General features: G+C 52.5%; 10 protein-coding genes across 11 annotated transcripts; 2 read left to right on the top strand and 8 right to left on the bottom strand.

The window, feature by feature from the left end:
- Positions 1-352: 352 nt before the first annotated feature.
- On the top strand, positions 353-3,875 carry PV05_07187. Of its 2 annotated transcripts, XM_013459984.1 has the most exons (3): positions 353-724; positions 776-1,344; positions 1,425-3,875. In XM_013459984.1, exons 1-3 carry the CDS (start codon positions 553-555, stop codon positions 2,151-2,153), a joined length of 1,470 nt encoding a protein of 489 aa, XP_013315438.1. In that variant the 5' UTR covers positions 353-552; the 3' UTR covers positions 2,154-3,875. The 2 variants fall into 2 exon arrangements, with proteins under 2 accessions (XP_013315438.1, XP_013315439.1); XM_013459985.1 differs by having other exon boundaries at positions 353-1,344.
- On the bottom strand, positions 2,855-4,890 carry PV05_07186 (uncharacterized protein; the record flags this gene model as incomplete). Its single annotated transcript, XM_013459983.1, has 5 exons — positions 2,855-3,097; positions 3,320-3,802; positions 3,946-4,053; positions 4,105-4,295; positions 4,449-4,890. The coding sequence occupies 5 exons, from the start codon at positions 4,888-4,890 to the stop codon at positions 2,855-2,857; spliced, it is 1,467 nt and encodes a 488-aa protein (XP_013315437.1).
- Positions 4,891-5,134: 244 nt separating this feature from the next.
- On the bottom strand, positions 5,135-6,538 carry PV05_07185 (uncharacterized protein). Its single transcript, XM_013459982.1, has 3 exons — positions 6,186-6,538; positions 5,750-6,048; positions 5,135-5,661 (listed from the first exon to the last, which is right to left on the bottom strand). The coding sequence occupies exons 1-3, from the start codon at positions 6,307-6,309 to the stop codon at positions 5,380-5,382; spliced, it is 705 nt and encodes a 234-aa protein (XP_013315436.1). The 5' UTR covers positions 6,310-6,538; the 3' UTR covers positions 5,135-5,379.
- Positions 6,539-6,933: 395 nt separating this feature from the next.
- Positions 6,934-11,392, bottom strand: PV05_07183 (uncharacterized protein). Its single transcript, XM_013459980.1, has 2 exons — positions 8,863-11,392; positions 6,934-8,807 (listed from the first exon to the last, which is right to left on the bottom strand). The coding sequence occupies exons 1-2, from the start codon at positions 9,018-9,020 to the stop codon at positions 7,049-7,051; spliced, it is 1,917 nt and encodes a 638-aa protein (XP_013315434.1). The 5' UTR covers positions 9,021-11,392; the 3' UTR covers positions 6,934-7,048.
- On the top strand, positions 9,592-10,829 carry PV05_07184 (uncharacterized protein). The gene is made up of 2 exons (XM_013459981.1): positions 9,592-10,185; positions 10,242-10,829. Exons 1-2 carry the CDS (start codon positions 9,787-9,789, stop codon positions 10,527-10,529), a joined length of 687 nt encoding a protein of 228 aa, XP_013315435.1. The 5' UTR covers positions 9,592-9,786; the 3' UTR covers positions 10,530-10,829.
- A 1,004-nt stretch (positions 11,393-12,396) lies between the features above and the next one.
- On the bottom strand, positions 12,397-13,193 carry PV05_07182 (uncharacterized protein; the record flags this gene model as incomplete). The annotated part of the gene is made up of 2 exons (XM_013459979.1): positions 12,397-13,011; positions 13,146-13,193. The coding sequence occupies 2 exons, from the start codon at positions 13,191-13,193 to the stop codon at positions 12,397-12,399; spliced, it is 663 nt and encodes a 220-aa protein (XP_013315433.1).
- Positions 13,194-13,552: 359 nt separating this feature from the next.
- Positions 13,553-15,521, bottom strand: PV05_07181 (uncharacterized protein; the record flags this gene model as incomplete). The annotated part of the gene is made up of 3 exons (XM_013459978.1): positions 13,553-13,584; positions 13,647-15,236; positions 15,290-15,521. 3 exons carry the CDS (start codon positions 15,519-15,521, stop codon positions 13,553-13,555), a joined length of 1,854 nt encoding a protein of 617 aa, XP_013315432.1.
- A 474-nt stretch (positions 15,522-15,995) lies between these two features.
- On the bottom strand, positions 15,996-17,621 carry PV05_07180 (uncharacterized protein). The gene has a single exon (XM_013459977.1). It carries the CDS (start codon positions 17,590-17,592, stop codon positions 16,402-16,404), a length of 1,191 nt encoding a protein of 396 aa, XP_013315431.1. The 5' UTR covers positions 17,593-17,621; the 3' UTR covers positions 15,996-16,401.
- A 468-nt stretch (positions 17,622-18,089) lies between these two features.
- On the bottom strand, positions 18,090-19,307 carry PV05_07179 (uncharacterized protein; the record flags this gene model as incomplete). Its single annotated transcript, XM_013459976.1, has 4 exons — positions 18,090-18,258; positions 18,307-18,395; positions 18,450-18,678; positions 18,730-19,307. The coding sequence occupies 4 exons, from the start codon at positions 19,305-19,307 to the stop codon at positions 18,090-18,092; spliced, it is 1,065 nt and encodes a 354-aa protein (XP_013315430.1).
- Positions 19,308-19,437: 130 nt separating this feature from the next.
- On the bottom strand, positions 19,438-19,774 carry PV05_07178 (uncharacterized protein; the record flags this gene model as incomplete). The annotated part of the gene is made up of 2 exons (XM_013459975.1): positions 19,438-19,587; positions 19,637-19,774. The coding sequence occupies 2 exons, from the start codon at positions 19,772-19,774 to the stop codon at positions 19,438-19,440; spliced, it is 288 nt and encodes a 95-aa protein (XP_013315429.1).
- Positions 19,775-20,865: the final 1,091 nt, after the last annotated feature.

Below are 20,865 nucleotides of genomic sequence, written 5' to 3'. Positions count from 1 at the left end.
CATAAGCATGCCGCGCGGACAGTTGCACGGGACAAGACAAGCCGAGCCTTGGCCCCTTATGATGTGCTCAAGAACTCGCCTGGGTGCCTGGTCACGCCTGATTGCACTACTCTGAGTGGTAATAGTGGCAAGAAGGTGCGCAAAAGACTCGAGCAAGAAGACGACGGGGCCATGGGTCAGCGATCGATCGGTGGGTGGATCAGACCACAGAAATCCCGCTTATCCAGGCATGGTAGTTGGCCTATCAAGTCGTCGCGTCTAGACTTCTTTGAGCAAATTTCACTGGACGACAGGGACAATCTGCTGGTCGACAGACTTGAGCACGTTTCGAGCGCAAGTTCTTGGCCTTTCTGGTAGTGCTGAATTGCTCGAAACGGTGCTTTAAAATCGAACGGTAGGTCGAGGACTTGTCAGTGATATATGCGGCCCTTTGCTCGAACAAGGATCGTTTTTATTCGCATGATTAAGGCAGCCCTGTTCTTCTGCAACCGCAACACGATCCTCGTACTTCCCGATGACATATGAATAGTACCTGCCAACTCATGCTAGAAGATGAGGGAGGCTTCGTCGCTCAGATATTTCGGAGATTCCTGCTTCCAACGACACTGTGATCTGTACAATCAATGGCCACCAGAGCTCTCATTCTTCATCTCTGATCCGTGTTCCTACCCGAAGATGACGAGTCCCAAGTCTCAGGAAGGCTCGGACGGCTTCAAACGCACAAGTATATGGTCATCAAGAAAACGAAACGGAACTGTGCTGACCTATACACCAGGTGCACCTCGAAGAACACCTTCATATACATCAGATACTGTGCCGAGGCAGCGCAGGCGAAGTTCCAGACACTGGGGTGACCATGCCTTATGGGTCGGCAATATTCCTCAGAACACCACTGTGATGAGTCTCAGGGACTATTTCGCCGACGCCGCCCCAGCAGACCTACTTACTATCTCATACAATCCTGACGCCAAGTATGCTTTCGTGAATTTCAGCACGGAAGCCGCTAGGGTTGCTGCAATTGCCAAAGCTGCCAGCGAGCTCTTCGACGGGAGACGGCTTGACTGTCGCATCCGAGGGGACAACGCTTCGAGGTCGACCAAAGTCAGTTATGGCCTGAATACCTCGGACCATAGGGGCCTTTCGATATCTCCTGAACGTCGCGAAAACCTGTGGCACAAGGTCGAGGAACTCTATCAATATCCGGAAGCCCATCCATCCCAACGGGGTAAGGACCAATACTTCGTTCTGAAAAGCTACTCGCTCGAGGCACTCTATCAAAGTCTGGCCACGAACTTGTGGTATATACCTAAGCGCCATGTGGAGAGATTGAACCACGCTTTCCAAGTAGGTAGCTGCTGCCACTTTGCGAGGTCTCTCTTTTTCTGTGGACCTTGAATGGGCTGACTCTCTTCCCCCATCTGCAGACTGCCGGCAAGGTTTATTTCCTGTTCTCCATCAACGGATCTGGCGAATTCTTTGGATATGCTCTGATGACTTCCGAGATCCAAATGGCAGACGAATCTACTCCGCCGGCGCACGAAACTCGTGCCGCAGATGCTTCTGCTCAACAATCTCCTCTCCAGTTGAGGTCTTATAAAACCGATTCCAGGGCAGGATCCAGGTCCAGAGCACTGTCGACCGCCTCGTCCGACGCATCTCTTGGCTCCATCCACTACGAGCCCGAAAGGAGAAGGATCATCTGGGAAGCATCGCATCACGTCTCCGAACTCCAAGTATCGTCGCCTGAGGACAGCACACCTGACATTTTGAGTCCTGTAACGCCGTCCGGATCCCCTGACACGAGATTTAAGAACCTGGCGACAAGTGGACCTCTTGCATACGGCCCTGGTTCGCCTTTCACATCATCAGCAAACGCCTATCAGTCTAATAATAACCCTCCTGGCTCTGAACTCCAGCATATCAGCAACCCGTGCCAGATCAAGTGGCTTTCGACTCTGAACCTGCCGTTCGATGAGGTCCGGGGATTGAAAAATGTCTGGAATGAGGGCAAGGAAGTCCATATTGCCAGGAATGTTACTGCTGTGGAACCAGAGGCTGGTGCAACGCTGTTGACACGGTGGAGGCGAAAAGAAGAGGCACGACGGATGAAAATCTCGACCGAGGCGATATCAAAGGCCTGGCCTGTACGCTGACACTTGTTCTGCCTCTTTTCTTACGCACCTTGTTTAGGTCGATCACCATCATACGAGGGGTAGTGGACGCAGGTATCATCTCGCTACAGTATGTAACCGCATCTTCTAATGAAGTAGGGGCTTCGGTGTCCAAGGAATCGAAACGGTATATGAAGGAGGTTATGTATAAGGGTATTTCACGACTGGGAATGTGATCAGTGGAGGATGGTCGGGTCTCCGAGTGAGTCCGAGGATACTATGAATGTCGAGTGTATGATTGACGACGGATGTACGATGGTCTCCGAATTGCAGTAACGCAGAGGAAGAATTTCGGGGGCAAAGACAAAGACACAGACATGTTTTTGCGCAGATTTCGCAATCAGGTCAGGCTTAGACGCTCAATTTGAGCAGTGAGTAGTGAGCAAAGCAAAGCAGCCAGGAGTCGCGAGAAAACATGCTCATGCTCGTGCTCCCTATCGAATCGAGTCTGTGCAAACAAATAAACATGCTCAAAGCTGAGCCAGATGAGATTGAGGTCAGATCCACCTCCGCCAAGTCAGATATCTGCTGGGTCAAGCCACCTCCTGATTTCCTTAGCCTCGCTGTGATATCTGCCGTTTACACAGTGCCGTACGGAGTAGGGAGTAGCCTAAATACAGCACCAAGGTGTGGATGTACAGGCAGCATCTCCTGCCAGGGAGAGGCTTCAGCGCTTCAGCACTTCAGCCTAGAACGGCACGCACCGCCCTTTCCGCTCTGTCCACAATGATCTCGACATCGGCCGCGGTGATGTTGTAAGCCGGCGCAAGCACAATGACGTCGCCGCTGTGGCCGTCCACGACGCCCGTGCCGGGGAGCAATGAGATGCCAAAGTCCGGCTTGAAGCCCGTGTTGTGGATTTTGGCGGCGATCTGGTCGGATGGTGGGAAGGGTTTCTTTGTGGATTTGGACTCGACGAATTCGAGCTATATCACCGTGAGTTGGGCCAAGTCAAAATCAAGGTCTGCCCCTGGCAACACGTTGGATGATGGGTAGTCAATGGACCAAAAGACAAGGGACAAGGACGACCGCAAAAGCCACCACAAAGACAAAAAACAGGAAAACAGAAAGTGAAGGGGGAGGGGAGGGGGGGAAGTGGGCACAAGGACTGGCAGGGGTTGTCCAAAAATAAGAGAAAAAGCACTTACACCCCAAAGTAGACCCCTTCCCCGAATGTCGCCTACGTTCTTATGCGCTCCCAGCCTTTCTGTCAACGATTTACCTAGCTTCTCGCCCATGACGCGGACGTTCTCGAGAAGGTTCTCCTCACGGATGATCTGTTGGACCCGATTCGCCGCCGCGCACGCAACAGGGTGGCCCTGATATGTCTGGCTGTGCGCGAAGGCGCCGGTGCCATGGCTCAGCACGTCCACGACGCGCTTGTTCACCAGCAGTGCGCCGATCGGCGCGTACCCGGCACCCAGGCCTTTGGCGACGGTCTGGAGGTCGGGAACAACCACGCCGTATGGGGTATCTAGTGGGGATTCTGATTCTTGGGACCAGGCGTGCATCGTGCCCGTCCGACCCATGCCGGACATGACTTCGTCGAGAATGAAGAGCGCGCCGTGCCGGTCGCAGACGTCTTTCATGGCTCGAAGGTAGCCAGGCACGGGAGGCACACAGCCTAGTGTCTAGACATATTTCCCAATTTCAGTTCAGTTCAATGCGTTGGGCCGTCGAATGTCAAAGGCGGACGAGCCCCCGGGGGGGGGGGGGGGGGGGGGGGGGGGGGGGGGGGGGGGTTGGTGGTTTGTGGGCAAAGACGACGACGTACAAGACCAGCGACCGTCTCGGCGATGAACGCGCAGACTGTATCCGGACCGAGAGACTGGAAAGTATCGTCGAGTTCCTGCGCCAATTGCGCGACGTACTCCTCGTTGCTCTGGCCGGGTTTCATGTCGCGGTACGGATATCACGGCGAGACGTGGGCGACGTTGGTACCGAGAATGGGCTCGTAGATCGCGCGGCGGCCCGCGTGGTACCCGACGGACAAGGACCCCAGTGTGTTGCCGTGGTACGACTGCCTGCGGGCGATGAACTTTGTCCGCTGGAGCTGAGGCTGTGGGAGGAGCTCGGTGAAGTATTGCCTCGCGAGTTTGAGGCCGGCTTCGACTGCTTCGGTGCCTGGGCGCTCATACCGTACGTTAGAGTTCCGTTACTGTGGCCTGGTGTGGCCTGGTGTGGCGTTTATTTTTTCTGGGGCGCGTCTTGTATAATGAATATGGGCAGGGGAGCGCGAGAGCACGAGAGCGCAAGCTTCTTCGAGCGGTACCGTACCCGAACTCACAATGAAAACCTTGGACATATCTCCGCCCGTGGAGTCCGTCAGCATGCTCGCAACTTGCTCGGCGGCGTCGGTAGCGAAGAACGGCGCATAGCAGTATTCAACCGTGTCCAACTGTTTGACGATGGCGTCTTTGACGCGCGGATCGTTGTGCCCGATACATGCGACTGCGGCACCACAGGTGGCATCGAAGATTTCGGCGCCGTCTGATGTGTAGAGATAGTTGCCCTTGCTGGCGGTGACGGTGGCCGGCTTGCGTTCGAGTTTGGCGTGGAGAATGGAGCTGACACTTGAGGCTGGTTGCGCTTGATGGTCCGATGCAGCAGTGTCGTAGAACTCGGTGACATCGACCTTGGCCGCTTGAGCATCCTTGAACGGAGTGGTATTCACGTTGTGGGCTAGATCGGCCACGATGGTGCTTGTCACGTTTGCCATGTCTTCTTGGTGTCCTCTCGAGCTGACCTCCGCTTACACTGGTCCTTATTCTCGCATTTGAGGAAGTTATTTTGTCTGTAGGAGGGAGGAGAATGAATCTCAAATGTTTTTTTTAATCTGCGAGACCTGCCACGCCCTACGATCCATGCCGATCCAGGCGGCACCATGCGGACATGTCCATGGCTCTGACACGAAATATGTTGACGGTTGATTGCGATGCCCCGCAAAAGGCTGAGTCGAGATGATGGTGCTTAGCTAATACAGAGGACTACGTGGTTCTCCTGAGGCTAGACCACGCTTTACAAGTACGTCTCGAAGATCGTGCAGTTGGCCCAGTGTCTCTGCGGCTGTGCTATAATGGCGCTCTTTATTTCTGTGCGCATAGCATACTTCTATGTACGTGTCGTCTACAGCCAACTACCTAGAGTGGTATTGCATTGTCCCTGATTGTCCACAGCAGGGCATTCCGTTCCGACCTCCCTAATACCATTATAGACGTGTCGCATATACCAACGTCAACACGGCCAACATGCCCCAAGCCAGAGCAGCAACATTCTCGGATCCCGCCATCGCTCTGATACTCGCAGCACCACTGGTGGAAGTGCTGGTGGCCGCCGCCCCGCCGGCAGTGACCGTAACCGTAGTCGCTCCACCGGCCACCGACCCGTTCGCCTGCTGCTGGACAAGCGGGTATATATCGACATTGCTGGAGTTTTGACACTGATCGCCGGACAGCAGGGTCGCATTTGCGCTGAATTTGATGTCTGCACACTGTTTGCAAGAGGTCAGTCACCGTCATTGTACTAGTAGTCCTCGTACCATTCACGCGATCATTCGACGCAGGAAGACACAGACGTACATTATACAAAGCAGTCCCACTATCGCCAATCGTGATGACCTGCAGAGACGCCTCGTCTCCATCCGCGATGCCGAGATCCGCAGGCAACGTCCACTTGGGGATACAAATCGTTCCGTTGCCGGTCTCGTTCAGCAGCATGGGATTCAGGGGGATGTTGAAGGTCGAAGTGTTGGATCCCAAGCCCAGGTTGAACGACACATACGTCCACGGATGGTGGAAGTCAATGACCAAGGACCCGCCGTCCAATGGCCATACAGTCCGGTTGCTGTTCGATTCATCGGTCGTGTTGACGTTTGCGCCTGCAGCTCTCTGACGTGTAAGTATTTGGTAAAGGTCAAGTAAAAACCGCCGAAAGCGAAGTCCTTTTCTTCTCTTCTCTTTTCTTCTCCTTTCCCTCAAGTCCAACACACGCAAACGAATGGAGGTGGTGACGTACATGGGAAAATGTACTGCGACGCGGGAGGCAGGAACGAATCTCCACGCCAGTAAGGGTACTGCAGCTCAAAGTGGGCGGAAGCGAGCTTCACGACGAAGAGGGCAAAGACGAGGTTCCGCTTCATTCTGTGCGAAGAATCGTCCTGTCCTAACTAGCTGGGGAAGTCACTCAATTGCTTGCCCGAAATGGCAGAAAAGGAGACGCGGTGCTCTCTGAGGACTACGGCTTTGATATGAAAGCTTGGATAGACCTCCGGGTTTGCTTGTGCTTCTCAGCTTGGGTATTTATGCTCTCCCTCCTCCATACACAGTACAGTCCTCTTGAGCTAGTGTTCTTGTTGCCCAGTTCTCCACCGTCGTTCTTTTCAGGGGATCGTGCTACGAGTAGTACAAGTAAATGTTGACGACGGGGATACCATCCAGGCCTTGCTGGACCGTAGCTTGACGTCCTACTGGCTTGTGATGCTTCGGTCAGGATATGTGGCGGGCTTGAAAACTTGCTCACTCCCACCTGGATGCCTGCCTACACCTAACTAGAGGCCTTGGCTGCAGGCGCACTAAGCGGGACAGTAGAGTGTGCATCCTACCGCTACCACTACGCGAACCGCAAGGTCTCCTGCCAGCAAGGTACGAGCAGGCTTATGCGGTGCAGTTTTCATGTGCCAGCTACGCCATGTGGCCGTGGTCTCGGTGTGTGGCATCGAGGGACCACGTGCTCTGCTCCTTTACCCACCACCAGCGTGTCAAGGAATATGTCGCCATGTACTTGGTGCAGAGCTTGCCCACGGTGTATACGCGAACCAGAACGATACAGGAGGACCAAACGTGACGATGTTCATGTTATTGCCCCCGGCAGCAATATGCCTACCAGCCATATGTCTCACAGAATAAATACAACCCTTGTGCACCGGTGCCCTTATGCACGGCTCTCTCATCAGATAACCGTGCCACATAATTTCGTATTGAACCCATGAACCGGTTGTTGCCACAGGCGAAGATGCCGGTCTCTCCACAAGCGTTTTCAACCACAGGGCGTATCAGAGGATCCAGCTCTGGCCGCCCGTAACCTATTCTCAGAGCAGGTACATCTGCCGAATCAAAGGAGGATCGCGCGACTGCCTCGCCAATTTCCTTATCTTGACCTTCATCTGACATCGTCTGAACCGAATTTGCGCCTTGGATCGATCTGCTCTTCTCAGTACTGAAGGCTTTCTCTATCGGTGCAATCTCATTGTAACTTCGAAGAAGAGCATTATCTTCTGCAGGCGACAGTGGCCTGCTCTCCCCTGCTCCCGTTATGAAAACGTGCATGGAGACCGAAACGTCTCGATGTTGCGCGTTCCGACAAGCAGACAACAGTTGAGCTTTGAACCAGTCCAGCTGGTCAGGGTGGCGGACGATCCAAATAAACCGAATTTGTCGAAGATGGCTCGCTGACGCAAGTGCTTGCTGGAAAATTGGGACAGTGAACGAGGAGCCGTTCCCAGAAGCCAAGAGTATCAGAGACTCCAGCCGGTCGATTGACGGCGGTACACCCCATGGCCCACTGAGGAAAGATCGAAAGGACCTTGGGCCTCCTGAACCCTGACATCGTCGATGCAAACGCTGTGTAAAGCCTGAATGAACTCGGATATACAATTCGATCTTATCGGGTCCGTCATGGCCCGGCATGCGTCTGGGTACATTGGCAATGGTGAAAGGGTGTGCTTCGAAGATGCCCGCCCGCGGAATGGATAAATAAATATGTTGGCCTGGTTTCCAAGAGAACTTGACATCGTGAATGGTGACGAGCATGAAACCAGACGACAGAGATTTGACTTCTGCTTCATACCCAGGTTTCCGACGAGAGTGGCCACTCTCGGTACTTCGGAAGGCCGGAAGGTTCAACCAGATTGTCCTCAGCGTCCTCACGAATCTATCAAAAACCACAACACCAATCGAGAACCAGACATTGTACCGAGCATAGGATGGGACGTGAGTGTAAACCAGCCACAGTAGCACGATAGCTGCGGCTAGATGTTGTAGAAACCATAACTCGTAGTTGGCAGCACGGAAAAATCCGAACCCTGTAAGAACCATCCATCCCAGAGTAGCCCAGGCCCCAAAACCGTATTTGACCATGGGCATCATATCGAGTTCCAATTTGACGAAATGAGCAATATCCCATTCGCGGAAGAAGAATGACCAGTGCACAATGACGGTCAAGAATATCGTCCTCCCAATCCAGCGGTGGAGCCAATTCAGCCTTTCATAGGATATGCCGGTAAGTATACCAATGATATTGACTTTGCCGGATAGGATATAGATCAAGGGCAGTTGTGTGACTGACACCCAGGCTGCACGAAATCCAACAATCTCCCATTTGTACGCATAGTCTGGAGACGATGGTGTGAGGATCGTGTTTGACCACAGCATAGTCAGGATGACCATCCAATAAACTGAAAGAAGAAGGCATTTCCCAAGCGAAGGCGGAGTGAAGTATTTGCTTATTCTGCCCGTGAATGTCCATATCTGTGGGTATGCGAGCTCCCGGCAGATTGTGATGAGGGTATCGTAGGATTGCGCAAAGATATTATCAGGTCGGAAGGGGATGGTACCTGGTTGCCGTTGGCTTCTTCGCCTGCTTTCTTGATGTTAGACTGCATTGCGGCATAGCATCGAAAAGAGTTTCAACCTACGCTGCCAGAATTCTGGACCGGTCGATACCACGGCGGAGGATGAGCAGACCAGTGACCGCCGCGACGAGATACCAATACACATGCGCAATGTGCTTGTTGGTCGGCGTGAACATGCTCGCACTGGACATGTCCATGCCGCCCATGCCTGACATATCCATCTTGAGAGTATTGGCTTCCTCTCGTGGAAGTCTGCTGTTTGGGTTGTGGCTTTTCTGTGTGATTCGAAGTCACTGAGACGACGACATGCTTTTGAAGATACAGATTTTGGATGCTGACCAGCAGATGACTTCCTCAGTCAATCGGTCTTGTCTCCTAATGATTTGAGACCTTGAGACGCAGCTGCGACGTGCCTCGCTACGCAGTCTAATCTTCGAGGGCCGGATAGCCGGCGACACGCCGACTGAAGACGCACTCTGTACACAGTACGACGGCTGGCGTGGGTTGCCGCTGAGGAGCGACGAAACGTGCTCGTCGTGTACAAGCATTGCAAGCATCTGAAGACATCTGCTAGCTATCATTGGAAAGGGAGAGCAGCCACGAGTGCATGACAGTCCCCATGGCTGTTGTTCATTGGTTCGAAAACGTGCTCGTCGCGGGAGGTGAAAACTTGCTCACATCCACTCCTCCTGCAGCCTCACCGCACTAGAAGTTTAGATGCTCACCGATGCGGTGCTCGACCCTTGTATCCTCTTCCCATCACCATGGTCCGTAGTCCCGAATACAGGAAGTGGCATCTGTGGACAGTGGACATGTCCTGCAAAGCTCCTTGAAGGGTTGATAGAAATAGCTTCGGTCTTGGCCTGCAAAGCTTCGCATCCTTTCGAAAGATCTTCTTCCCACCCTACTACGAGTATAGTGGTTTCTTGGGGGACATTTGCAACTCAGATCATAGGTCCAAAAGTTCTTCCATAACCTGCAGTAGCCATGCAATTCACATCCTCCCTCACCCTTTTGTCCTTGTGGGCCGCCTGCGCTTCGGCACACTTCATTCTACAGTATCCTCGCTCGCTGGGCTTTGACGACGATACCGAAGGCACGGGACCGTGTGGTGGCTTTGATGTTTCCTTCAACTCATCTGACGATAGTGTCCCTGTTGATGGCTTCCCAGTCTCGATGTTGAGCACTCATCCTGCCGCGGACTGGCTCTTCCGTGTCACCCTTGACCAAAAAGCTCCATTCAACTGGACCAACCTCCTACCGGTCGTCTCAGAGACCGGTCTGGGACAATTCTGTCTGCCCAACCTCAAAGCGCCCTCTGATTTCGCGGGCAAAAGTGGTGTCGTCCAGGTGATTCAGCATGGTCCCGATGGAATTCTTTACCAGGTACACATAGCTCTATTGTTCAGAAAAGGAGGGTCTGTACTGATCTCTTCTTATAGTGCGCTCCAGTCAGCTTTGTTACTGGTGTCAACACCACTGTCGGCTCAAGTTGTACCAACGTTACAGGTTTGACGGCAACGGTAACGAATGATACCAATTTTGATACCAGTTCCTCGTCTGGTTCGGCAACGTCAAGCATGGCCAGCAGCACCGGCTCAGCATCGAGCACAGTGTCTGGTGCAGGCGCATCTGCAAGCTCATCTGGACTAGCCGCCGCCACGAACGCTCCAGTGCTGGTACAAAACCTCCTCATAGCCGCTGGAATTGCAGCACCGCTACTAATTTAGCGAGATGGCTCTTCGAATGGCCAAAGGGCGGCAAGGTCCGTAGAGGAGAGGAGAACTTGTGTCAAGAGGAGGAGCAGAGAGCATACCAGTCTTCGGAGGGCGCGAAACACAACACCAAGAACAGCGCAGAACACCATGAGAACCAGTAGGGTTCTCTTCTTAATGTGTTTAGGTAGACATGAAAAAGACTGACCTGGCCCATGTATTGCATGTTGTCTGCCTCGCCATTTTGTTTTGTAGCACGCACGCGTATGCAATTCTCAAGAAAGAAGTTGTGCAGGACACCTGGTGAACTGATTAGGCACTTACCCTTCGTTCTCACACAGCCCAAAACAAAAGCGTCGAATGCCTTTTTCGTGGCCATAAGAACGTAGCTCGTCCTGGCTGGCTACTGTTAGCCATCAATCAAAATGGAATGCTGCCGAATTGCCGAACGAGGCCATCCCGCCAGGATCGGCTCGTCGCGGGGCATGCCTCATGCTCCTGCTCCTGCTCCTGCTCCTGCTCCTGCTCGTACGGTAACACTAGGTGGTCCAGGTCTCACTTATCGAGAGGCCCAGCCAGTCAACGTGGCTCGACGTGGCTCGACCTCTGTCCATGTCATGCCACATCCCCAACATCTTCTCGCATCCCCTTCGCAGGGGTTCTGCGCCGATCAGACAGAACAAAATCAACTGTCCATTCCCATCCATATCGCGAAGCAGACAATCAGTGAAAGATCAGTAAAGCATCAAAGAAGTACTAGTAAGTGGTTCACGACCAGTACAAGATAGACCTGAGTACCCTGTTCTCCAAGGCTGGCACGTAGGCATGGTTCGAAGCAGCACTTCCTGAACGACGTTCTGCTGCAGTTGAGATATTTGTGCGCTGTCTTCTGTCTTCTGATCCGCACGATCCTCCAAGCGGCTTTTGTGCGCCTTATACACCCCCCTAAGTGGGCACGAGTTCTGCGCATAGCCAATCAAAAAGCACATCCCGTGTCCGTTTTGGTGGAGGAAACGACCCGCACCCAAGGAACAACGCAAAGATGGCGCACCATGCCACATTGTGCACGATTGTGGTAGGCCCATCGCCGTCTTACCAAGGCGTGTCCAAGTGCTTGACCGTTTTGCAACCCGAGTCACTGATTGGCCTCGTCCGTGCAAGACAGTGAAGACACAAATGCCATTTGTCCGCAAAACGCACAAAAGTCTCAAGGATTCAACCGTGGGGGGCAACCTAGGGGGGGAAATCCTGGGCTTGTTAAGGTATAAGTACGTCCATCTCTTCAAAACGAATGGCTGATACTCATACTCAGTACCAATTCCATCAGATCACCAAAAAGACACGCCTTACAAGCAAGCCAGAATAACTCCCGAAATTCTATTTTCAACCACTCGCAACAACTCTCAACATGGGTCCTTGCACTTGTTCCGGCCCCAGCTCCTGCAACTGTGGCCCCGGCTGCAAATGCACCTCTTGCGGGGTAGGTTCTGGACACTCTGGACAGAACGTCTTCTAGAATGATACAGAAGCTAATGGGTCGAGTAGCATTAAATCAATGACAGCCCGTATGATACCAACGAGGAAGAGAATTCATTTGTCACGCTCATTCTGCTGTCTGTCTCTGGGAACGTGATGGAAAGCTTTTAGTGGGGAAGAAAATGAAGGAAGTTGAACGCGAGAGTGGACGGAGGACGACATCATCATCATCATGTCGCCCAGAAAATTGACAGGGTGTCGGTTTGTTTTCTTACCACTGGATTGATCGGGTAGCTACCTTATGTAGTAGCCACAATCAAGCAAAACCATCAAACAAACCTAGACGTCCATACTTTTGTGAACCGCCTTTGGCTGTTGTAACAGGTTTTCCTTCTCTCTTCTCAAACTACAGCCGACTTGCCAGTCCGGCCAGGTCTCCGTAAATGGCCCGAACATCTCCAAGGTATCTCTTCTCCGCAGTTTTCCAGTTCAAAACATCCCAGATCTTGTTGACGTAGTCCTTCTTGTTGTTCCAGTACTGCAGGTAGTAGGCATGCTCCCACATATCAATACCCAGGATCGCAAGTTTTCCAGTTGCTGGGAGATCTTGATCTTTGGATGTGGTGATCTCGAGGGTGCTTCCGTCTTTTGCCGGGCTTTTCACAAGCCACGCCCATCCAGAACCCTGGATACCGAGGGCCGTGGCTTCCCATGCAGCCCTGAACGCCTCCACGCTCCCCCAGCGCTGAACAATGGCTTGATGCAAGTTGGGAGCCGCCTTGCCGAGGTCCGAATCACCACTCGAGACCGGCGTTAGCCCTTCCCAGAACAGCGTGTGATTGATATGTCCTCCAGCGTTAAATTTGATGGCAGGCTGCAGTTCAAGCTGCTTGATGAGGTTCCCGGTCGATAATGCTTCGGCGTGGGTCGTGAGGGCGTTGTTCAGGTTCGTGATGTAAGTCTGATGATGTCGGTTGTAGTGCAGGTCCATGATCTGACCTGAAATGGAGGGTTCAAGTGCCTGCAGTGATTGTCGGTTAGTCCACCTCATCCAGGACCAAAAGGAGCTTCATTCGCTGAATGCTGCCATAAGCAACCATGAGACTGCTTGATTGTAGCCGCAAGGAGACGGGGATGAATGAGAGATTCGCTTACATTCAATGCGTAAGGCAGCTTTGGTAGAGCATGTTTTTCCACCGTCATCTTGTGGAAGATTCCAAACACTTTTCCCGTTTGAATGAAAGACGAAAGGACAGTCTCAACGAAGGAAGATGCAGAAGTTGTACAGACTCGGTCAATCAGAGAGCCATAGACGAGGGGTCATCCAGCTGCTCTCGTCCTTAAGGTCCTCGATCGTAGTGGTGGGGTGTCACAGTCGAGCATCCGTTTCCGTGATTGGTCGGATTATAATGTGCTCATGAGCGAGTTTGTATCTTGCTCAAGCTGTACCGGACACGCTGATGACTAAGGCGAGCGGTGCGATCATACTCCTAGAGAGAGGATGATGCCTGAGAGTATTCCCAGGACCGGGATGCGGTTGCAACGGAGTATGAGCCCAAAGATCACCATAAGGACAAGTCCCAATCTTTTTCAGCTGTTCAATGTTAGTATTCTTCTAAGCTAGAGGCGATACCTTGGAGCGGGCGAGCAACCTACCGAGCAACTGATGGTACTGTAGCTGAGCGCCCATGGAGCCCATAGAGTCTCTTCTCTGCCAAAGCTCCAACAAGAATTCTCTTGCAGAATCCGTGTTACGCAGCGAATAGGTCCGTCTCATTCTCTCAATCCAGTCCATGACAAACTGGCGGTCCTCCTCTTCATGAGCAGCACATCCAAAGATGAAAAGTGGTTGCAACGTCGCAACTCCCGGAGACGCAAAACCGTACAAGGTGATGCTCCTCAGACAATTGATTCCTCTTTTCACCACTTCTTGTACCCTGGTGTCTGTGATGGTCAAGTTCATGGCTCTTTGGTAGACTTGCAGCATCACAGCGAGATGATAAGCTTCGTTGAGTGAGAAGTAATCCGAGGAAGGGTCGAACGGAGTGGGTGAAGAGCTGGCAGGATCCAGTTCAGTTACAGGATCATCCATCATGGCACTGATCTTCTCAATAAGTGTGCCGCATCTCGTCGAATGCGCATTTCGCAAGACCTTGACCGATGACTCCTCATGGCCCAACGTTGTTTCTAGTTTCTGAAGAGCTTGACTTTCGGCATTGAGCATGTCAACCTCCTCGATCACTGGATGCAATTTCGTTGAGAAGCCGTCGTAGGTATCGATGTAGTGATTCTGGTTTGATGGTTCCAGAGTCAGAGTTGATTTTGTGTTCACTTCGGGCGTGGGATTACCCAGAAGGACGGATAATGATTGAAGTGACTTCCACCATCGCCAGAGGACCAGAATATTCCCTGAGTTAGGCGGATGTCTCGAAAAGTACGTCCTGATCATTGTAGCGGCACCTTGTAGATGCAGTCTCCACGACTTGGGCTTTTCACCGCCCGCTAAGATATCGCACAAACATAGAGTCAGGGCGGTCGCAATGGACTGTTCGTCCAGCGCTGCGCTGTGACCAATGCTCTGCAGCCGAAGCTGTTGAAGACTGGTATACCGAAGCTGTGCAAGATAAGCCTCATCGTTGTAGGAACCAAGAGAGATTTGGTGAATTGCTGCCAGGCCCAGAATGGCGGAAAGCAGATGTGTCCCGTGTGAGGTGTCGAGGGCCATCGGCAGGAGTACCGTGCAAAAGTCGTTTTGCATGGTCTGATGAAGAGACAAGTAGCTCGTCACAGTCAACGTGAAGTGATTCAGTAGCGAGCGGTCGACTTTGGATAGCCATGGCAGCCAGTCGAGGTTCACTTCGAGGTCGACCGAGCTTGTTGTATCTCGTGGAGTGACACCAAGCACAAGGTCTCGACACGAGTCTACGTTAGCCGCGTCTGGTGTGGTATCGCAAGATACATCATCAACATCGGGGTCGGTATCGTTTAAGGGGCCGTTCGAGGCTACCGTGGGGGCGGAGGGACTGGGGATGTAGGCAGATTCAGCATCAGGAGAGGCGTCGGATGGACTAGAGGCAGCTTGGTCACGACTGACATCGCCGTTGAATAAAGGCGGCTTCGAGTGGGAAGCTCCAGTCAAAATTGGAAGTCCCGAGATCTGTGCAGGATCCGTCGCTGCCAGAATGGTTGCGCCCGTTGCAGTATCATCAGCGCCTGGGCCATAGACAAAGGGCTGCTGGTAAGGAGCTGCGAATTCACGTCAGCACAACGAACATCTTGAACACGCCCCCATTCCTCACCATTAGAACCGGAGCGCTCCTCGGACTGTTTGATCACGGCTCCAGTAGAAAGCACCTGACCGAAACAAGACTTCTTGAAGGAGCGTCCGCCCCATTTTAGGACTTTGTCATAAGAACACTGCTTGCCCGTGCTCGAACAATATTCACAGCTCGGTCGTTGTTCCGAACATTTACGATGCATGCGACGACATTCTCGACAGCCGCCTCTGGATCGGAGTTGTTGTTTCGGCATAATCTCGACCAGTATGCGGGTCAGTCATGATGGAGCTTCTTCCGAAACCAGTGGCGTGATGTGAGGTTGTCAACATCTCATCTTCAATAGGAAATTTGAGGATATAAGTGCCTGCGCGGATCACGCTTCGTCGGTTGCTGTTGACCTCTCAATAACGTGGAAGAGGCATGGAAAAGGGAATTACACGCGACGCGATTTCAAGAGATAAGAAGGTCGATTCGGTAAGATTCACTTAGCGTCGTGGCGAATGGATTTTGACAAATCGACAGCGACGAGTAGCTCGTCGAGAGGCTCAACTTTCCTTTGCCGGATTAGCGGTGCTGGATTCTTGCGGGCTCCTCCGTTTCCTCAGACATCAAAAGATAGAAGACCAGTTGTCTATTCGTTGACGGGACTATTTGGACAGACTCGTCGTTGCTGAATGTTGGGCATTGCTCAAAGGTCTCAAATTCCAGCGACCTGAATGACGGCGGCATATTTAGACAATTAACGTGCTCGACGAATTAATTCTCATCGTTGTTCGAGTTTCGAGTTTCAGCTTCTTATCCACCAGCATGTCTTCGGGCCTCGAATTGCCTGCCATTTCCAGCCCGGCCAACAGTTCCTCAAGGGAGAGGAACACCATTCAGGATCATGAAAAGCAAAGCCGAGATGCTGCTGCTACATTCTCTGCCCATGTTACACTTCACGTCCGGCGTGCCAATGCCAATACTAGTATCCAAGTTCGCCCGGGCTGAAATCAGCTAGGCAGCCAGTACTCAGAGGCCACTTCGTCGTCGCTATCCTGAGTTCCGCCGACTCTCAGCTCTCCAACATCTCCATGTGCCCAACGGTACTTCTCTCTGCTGTCAAGACAACTCGAACGCGGTCTGAGACAGGATCATGCTTCAGCTACGTCAACTCCAGCCGTGTCATCTTTAGCATCGTCATCTTCAGTATCGTCACCTTCGGTAGCGTCAGCTTCGCAGGCGTCAATTTCGTCCCAGATCGCGCCTTGCTCGGCCATGTACGACCAGTAGTCCTCATCAAAGACTGCCAGTCCTGATCTTCCACCCTGTTGCGCAAGACTGTCATGTTCGTTCCTGAATTCTTCATAGATCTGTTTCGAAATGTACGGCAAAATATCCTCCGGGTACACGACCGGTTGCCGGCCGCGGTGGCCGCCACGCGCCGCCAGCTCAATCATAAAGAATTCGTCCAGCTCGTGGGAGGACGCTGGGGAACCTGCCATCTCTCGCTCAGACTGGTAAGCATCCAGAACGTTCCAGGCTCGGTCTATTCCTAGGAGCGTTGTGACAAAATCGCGCGGCAAGAGATCGAGACAGCTGAGGTCTACAATCGGAAGTTCGCGCTCGTATAGGTCTCTGAGGCGTATGACTTTAAAAGGCATAAGGTCTGCACTGCGTTGGCGGGAGCAGACAATGTTGGAGTCTTCTCTGCCCTCTTCATCTTCACCTGCTTCGATGTTGTTGGGGTCGATAGATAAGGGGGTTGAGGAGGGGTATGAACGTGGTCGCGTTGGCGATGCGATTTTGTCAGAGTCAAAAGGGTGCACAGCACCAACCATGAAATCGTTCACCCCAGGCAAGTGACGCTCGACTCGGACGTGCGGAAGGCGGAAGCGTTCTTTTTCATCCTTAGCGTCGCAATCGTAGGCGATCGGTGGGATTGGCGAGCCAGCATCTTGGTCGTGGTTGCGATCAGGCGATGGAGGAGCGGAGGGTGGAGGAGAGAAGGTGATGTGGCTGTAATCATGACTGGTCAATGGACTGAGTGGGTAAGGTACCGATTCTGGAGTGATGTCTGTGTTTGCATATTGATAAGGCGAGGAGGAGGGGACGAGGTCATCGCCGTGTGATGCCATAGTCGGGAGGGTCAGCTCAGCCAAAGCGTCGGAATGAAATGGAGGAATACGAGGTGCGTCGCCCATCTCGGTATCTGAAGACACATCGGTCATGGTTTCCCATTCGCTGGCGTTGGGCGAAGGGAAGTGCTCTTGAGGAAGGAGGTTGGTCGAGTCCATGGCCACGAACTCGGAAGAGTAGCTGAGATGCTGTTTCTGTCGGTTCATTGCATGCCAGATGAGAGCCAGATGAGAGCCAGATGAGAGCCAGAACACAATATCAATGAGGGTACGTGATTTGACGCAGTGTGTCTGTGAATAGAGGCTGGTAAAGGCTCAAGAAGTTCGACAACGGTAAGACAAGAAGTTGTGAAGAAGTAGTGACAAGTCTCATACAGGCTTCAAGGGCTTGTGGACTGCCAACAGTGATGGAAGCATGAGATGGAGACTGTCAACAGGACAAGGTCGAGGCGCGGGTTGAGATCTATCTCCTCAAACGGAGAAGCAGGCACAACATGGATCTGTAGATGGCCTGCCGCGTCTATTGAGGTTTTGTCTCTCCGATTTCCTTTGACGCCAATTGTTGGCCGAACACAGCGACATCAGTAAAGGCATATTTTTCTTTGTTCATCACCCAATCTCCTTCGCGCAGGTATTCACTAGACGACGACCAAGGTGGACTGAGTACCATTTGCCCTGTATTTAACTAGGGCTATCGATGTACCTCATAATTTCGACGCTTGTAGGGCGGCCTTGTCTTTGGGCCACCACCAGCCCATGAATCGTTCTAACTCGCGGTCAGTCACACCCGTCTTCGGATCGCGCGGTTCTTGTCTGTTAAGATGGGCTTTGATGGCAAGGTCGGCGTCTTGCTCTGCATCGTAACCGTACACACTAGATGTTGTTAGTAGCCAACATCAGTGGCTCAACCAGCAGACTCACCTCAGCGTTGTGTCTGGATCACCGTACAAATTCGGTGATCTCATGAACTGGTTGCCACGGAGTTCGGCTGACATGGCTTTGTCACGGGCCTGCGAGGGATTGTCAGTTTCCCTTATCAGGAAAGCTAGAACGAGAGGACATACCTCTTGCAGTGGCCCGTCCGGTAGATGCCAAATCGCGCCGTTCAAAAACGAGACCTGTTGTTTGAAATATGCCTTCGGCATTCGACCCTTCTCGTATATTTCAATCGCCTCTGGAAGGGTAATTTTGCCCTCGACATGTTTGGCGAGGGTACGTGCCAAGAAGGCTCCATCTTCCATTGAAGTGGCCGCCCCTTGCGCCATGTGGTTTACCATGGAATGCGCGGCGTCACTAACACAGAATTAGCAACGCCGGATATCGCGGAGGATGACTTGAACCGACCCCATCAAAACCACATTCTTCTCTGGCGTGGACCACGTCTCTAGCGGCCCAGTTACGAGCAATGGCCACCTACGAGCCGTAGGTACCATATCAACAATCCTCTTGATCCTCGGATCGAAGTCCTTGTAAGTCTCTCTAAACTCGTCCATGTCAATGTCTTCGACATCATCGACGAGACGGTCGCAATGGTGACTCAGCACCATGTTGAACTGCGTGCCGTGCGAGATAGGATACGAAATAATGTAAGCCTTGTCAGACATCCACACTTCCATGGTCAATTTCTCGGCGAGTTCTTTCGCGACGGGATCTTGTCGGATCTGATCATATGGCACAATGGCCCTGTAGGCGCAGTTTCCAGTTGGTGGTTTTGGCGTGACATGCGGCATGATAGCTTTGCGTACTGCGGAACGGACACCATCGGCACCAACCAGAAGATCGAACGTCCAGGTTTTGCCCTTGGTTGTAGTGACAGTAACTTGCTTGGAGGATGTCCAGTCGACCTTTTCCACCCGGGAGTCGGTCACGATGTTTACGCCTTCACGTCGGGCGACCTCAGCCAGGCCGGTGTGTAAATGCATGCGGTGCACTGGTCGCGGTTGGCAATGAACTCGAGCAGGGGCAGTGAGGAGACTGACCTAGCCACCATGGCACACCAAGGGTACTGGTAGCTGTTATCTTTCGCCATAAACGATAGGTAGTTGATCGAACTCACTCTCGGACATTCGGAATAGTCTTCGTATAACCAACGCGCGTGCCGTCTCTACGACGCATGTTTAACTCCTCAAATTCCACCAGATCGTCTCCAATGACCTTGTCAACGCCCCATTTGATGAGTAGTCTAGCCACATTGGGGGTCATCTGCGATGGTGTAAACCAAGTGATTCTCGCAGAAGAGAGAATAACGTACCTGAATCCCGGCACCAATCTCACCAAGCTCAGCTGCGGCCTCAAGGACGGTGACCTTTCCACCAGCTTTGCTGATAGCAATTGCAGCTGCAAGACCTCCAATGCCCGCGCCACAGATGCCAACGTTGAGTTCTGGCATGGTCAATATTAAACCGTTGACTTGTCAACCAATGAGAATAGCAAGAGTGCACCGCCTCCCTTCAGTGAGTGTTCGGGAACAGCAGCAAGTGAGATTTTGGGATCTTGGGAGACGCAAGTACCTGGCTAGAGTTGCAAAGCCATGATAGATATATCTGGCCATTTGAAGCGAGAAAAGTCCAGTAATAGTCGAAGCTGTAATGCATATCGTGGGGAGGAGTAGGAGGTCAGGTGGCCAAGGTGGTCAGATGAAGTAATGGTCGATGGTGATCTGGAGTTGGTTCCCCGGTAAGTCAAAGTAGACGAAGCAGACGAACAATCTTCTCCGCAATCGAGGCGTTTCCTCGGTCTTCAGCCATGACGGACGAACGCAGCTTTTCGTTATTCGAGGGACCAACTGCCGGATCTTCAGTGGCTCCGAGAGCAGCGCAAGAATCAAAGATGCGTCAGTCGAGGTAAGCCGGCGGTTTGGGTGAATGATGGACATTGGAAGTGGCAATTTTCCGAGCTTGTACGGATAATCAAGACTGGGGGCGGGAGAGAACTCGTACCACGCTACCTTTGTGATATCCATTGAAATGGAAGCACCGTCGACCGTTCTTATATCCTCGAGGCATGCGTGACTCCAAGAGACCTTGCTGGAGGACAAGATGGAAGAGATCGGAGACACGCCTTTGTATTTTGTCGGCAACGACGTTCCACGTCGGCGGTCGCTTTTCCCTCAAGCCATGCACACGACGGCGGCGAGTGCAGCACAATGATCAGTGCGGCTGTTAAGGAGATAACCATGGATTGTTAAATAATTGAGCATCGAGCGAGGGCTGTGGGAGTAGGACCAGCTGAGGCCAGCGTACCTACAGATGAACTTACCGAGCAGCGCATTGTAGATGTTCAGTCCCGCATGGGTGCTTAGACGCTTTGGTAGTGCTGCGGACGAAGATAGTGTACCTGAATAAAATATATTGTTTGTAGTGCTTGAAGACGGATGCCCCAAATCACCATGTGGAGGCAGTGGAAATCGCCCTCTCTTCACCAAGAGCGCCTTGTAGTTGATTGATCCGGGGGCCACAAGGGTACCGGCCCCCTAAAAAC

The sequence above is a fragment of the Exophiala xenobiotica genome (assembly GCF_000835505.1).
Source record: "Exophiala xenobiotica strain CBS 118157 unplaced genomic scaffold supercont1.4, whole genome shotgun sequence".
Lineage (NCBI taxonomy): Eukaryota > Fungi > Ascomycota > Eurotiomycetes > Chaetothyriales > Herpotrichiellaceae > Exophiala > Exophiala xenobiotica.
The sequence above is the reverse complement of the archived record's forward strand: the minus strand, read 5'-3'. Positions and strand labels throughout refer to the sequence as shown.

Bases quoted from the DNA above. Each gene is read 5' to 3' on its own strand.
- PV05_07187 (XM_013459985.1), top strand. From the start codon at position 553: ATGAGGGAGGCTTCGTCGCTCAGATATTTCGGAGATTCCTGCTTCCAA. The intron at 1,345-1,424 runs GTAGGTAGCTGC...CCCCATCTGCAG, and splicing joins GATTGAACCACGCTTTCCAA to ACTGCCGGCAAGGTTTATTT.
- PV05_07185 (XM_013459982.1), bottom strand. From the start codon at position 6,309: ATGAAGCGGAACCTCGTCTTTGCCCTCTTCGTCGTGAAGCTCGCTTCC. The intron at 6,049-6,185 runs GTACGTCACCAC...AGAGAGCTGCAG, and splicing joins GTCGCAGTACATTTTCCCAT to GCGCAAACGTCAACACGACC. The intron at 5,662-5,749 runs GTACGTCTGTGT...TCTTGCAAACAG, and splicing joins GTGGGACTGCTTTGTATAAT to TGTGCAGACATCAAATTCAG.
- PV05_07183 (XM_013459980.1), bottom strand. From the start codon at position 9,020: ATGGATATGTCAGGCATGGGCGGCATGGACATGTCCAGTGCGAGCATG. The intron at 8,808-8,862 runs GTAGGTTGAAAC...ACATCAAGAAAG, and splicing joins CGGTCCAGAATTCTGGCAGC to CAGGCGAAGAAGCCAACGGC.
- PV05_07184 (XM_013459981.1), top strand. From the start codon at position 9,787: ATGCAATTCACATCCTCCCTCACCCTTTTGTCCTTGTGGGCCGCCTGC. The intron at 10,186-10,241 runs GTACACATAGCT...CTCTTCTTATAG, and splicing joins CCGATGGAATTCTTTACCAG to TGCGCTCCAGTCAGCTTTGT.
- PV05_07180 (XM_013459977.1), bottom strand. From the start codon at position 17,592: ATGAACCGACAGAAACAGCATCTCAGCTACTCTTCCGAGTTCGTGGCC.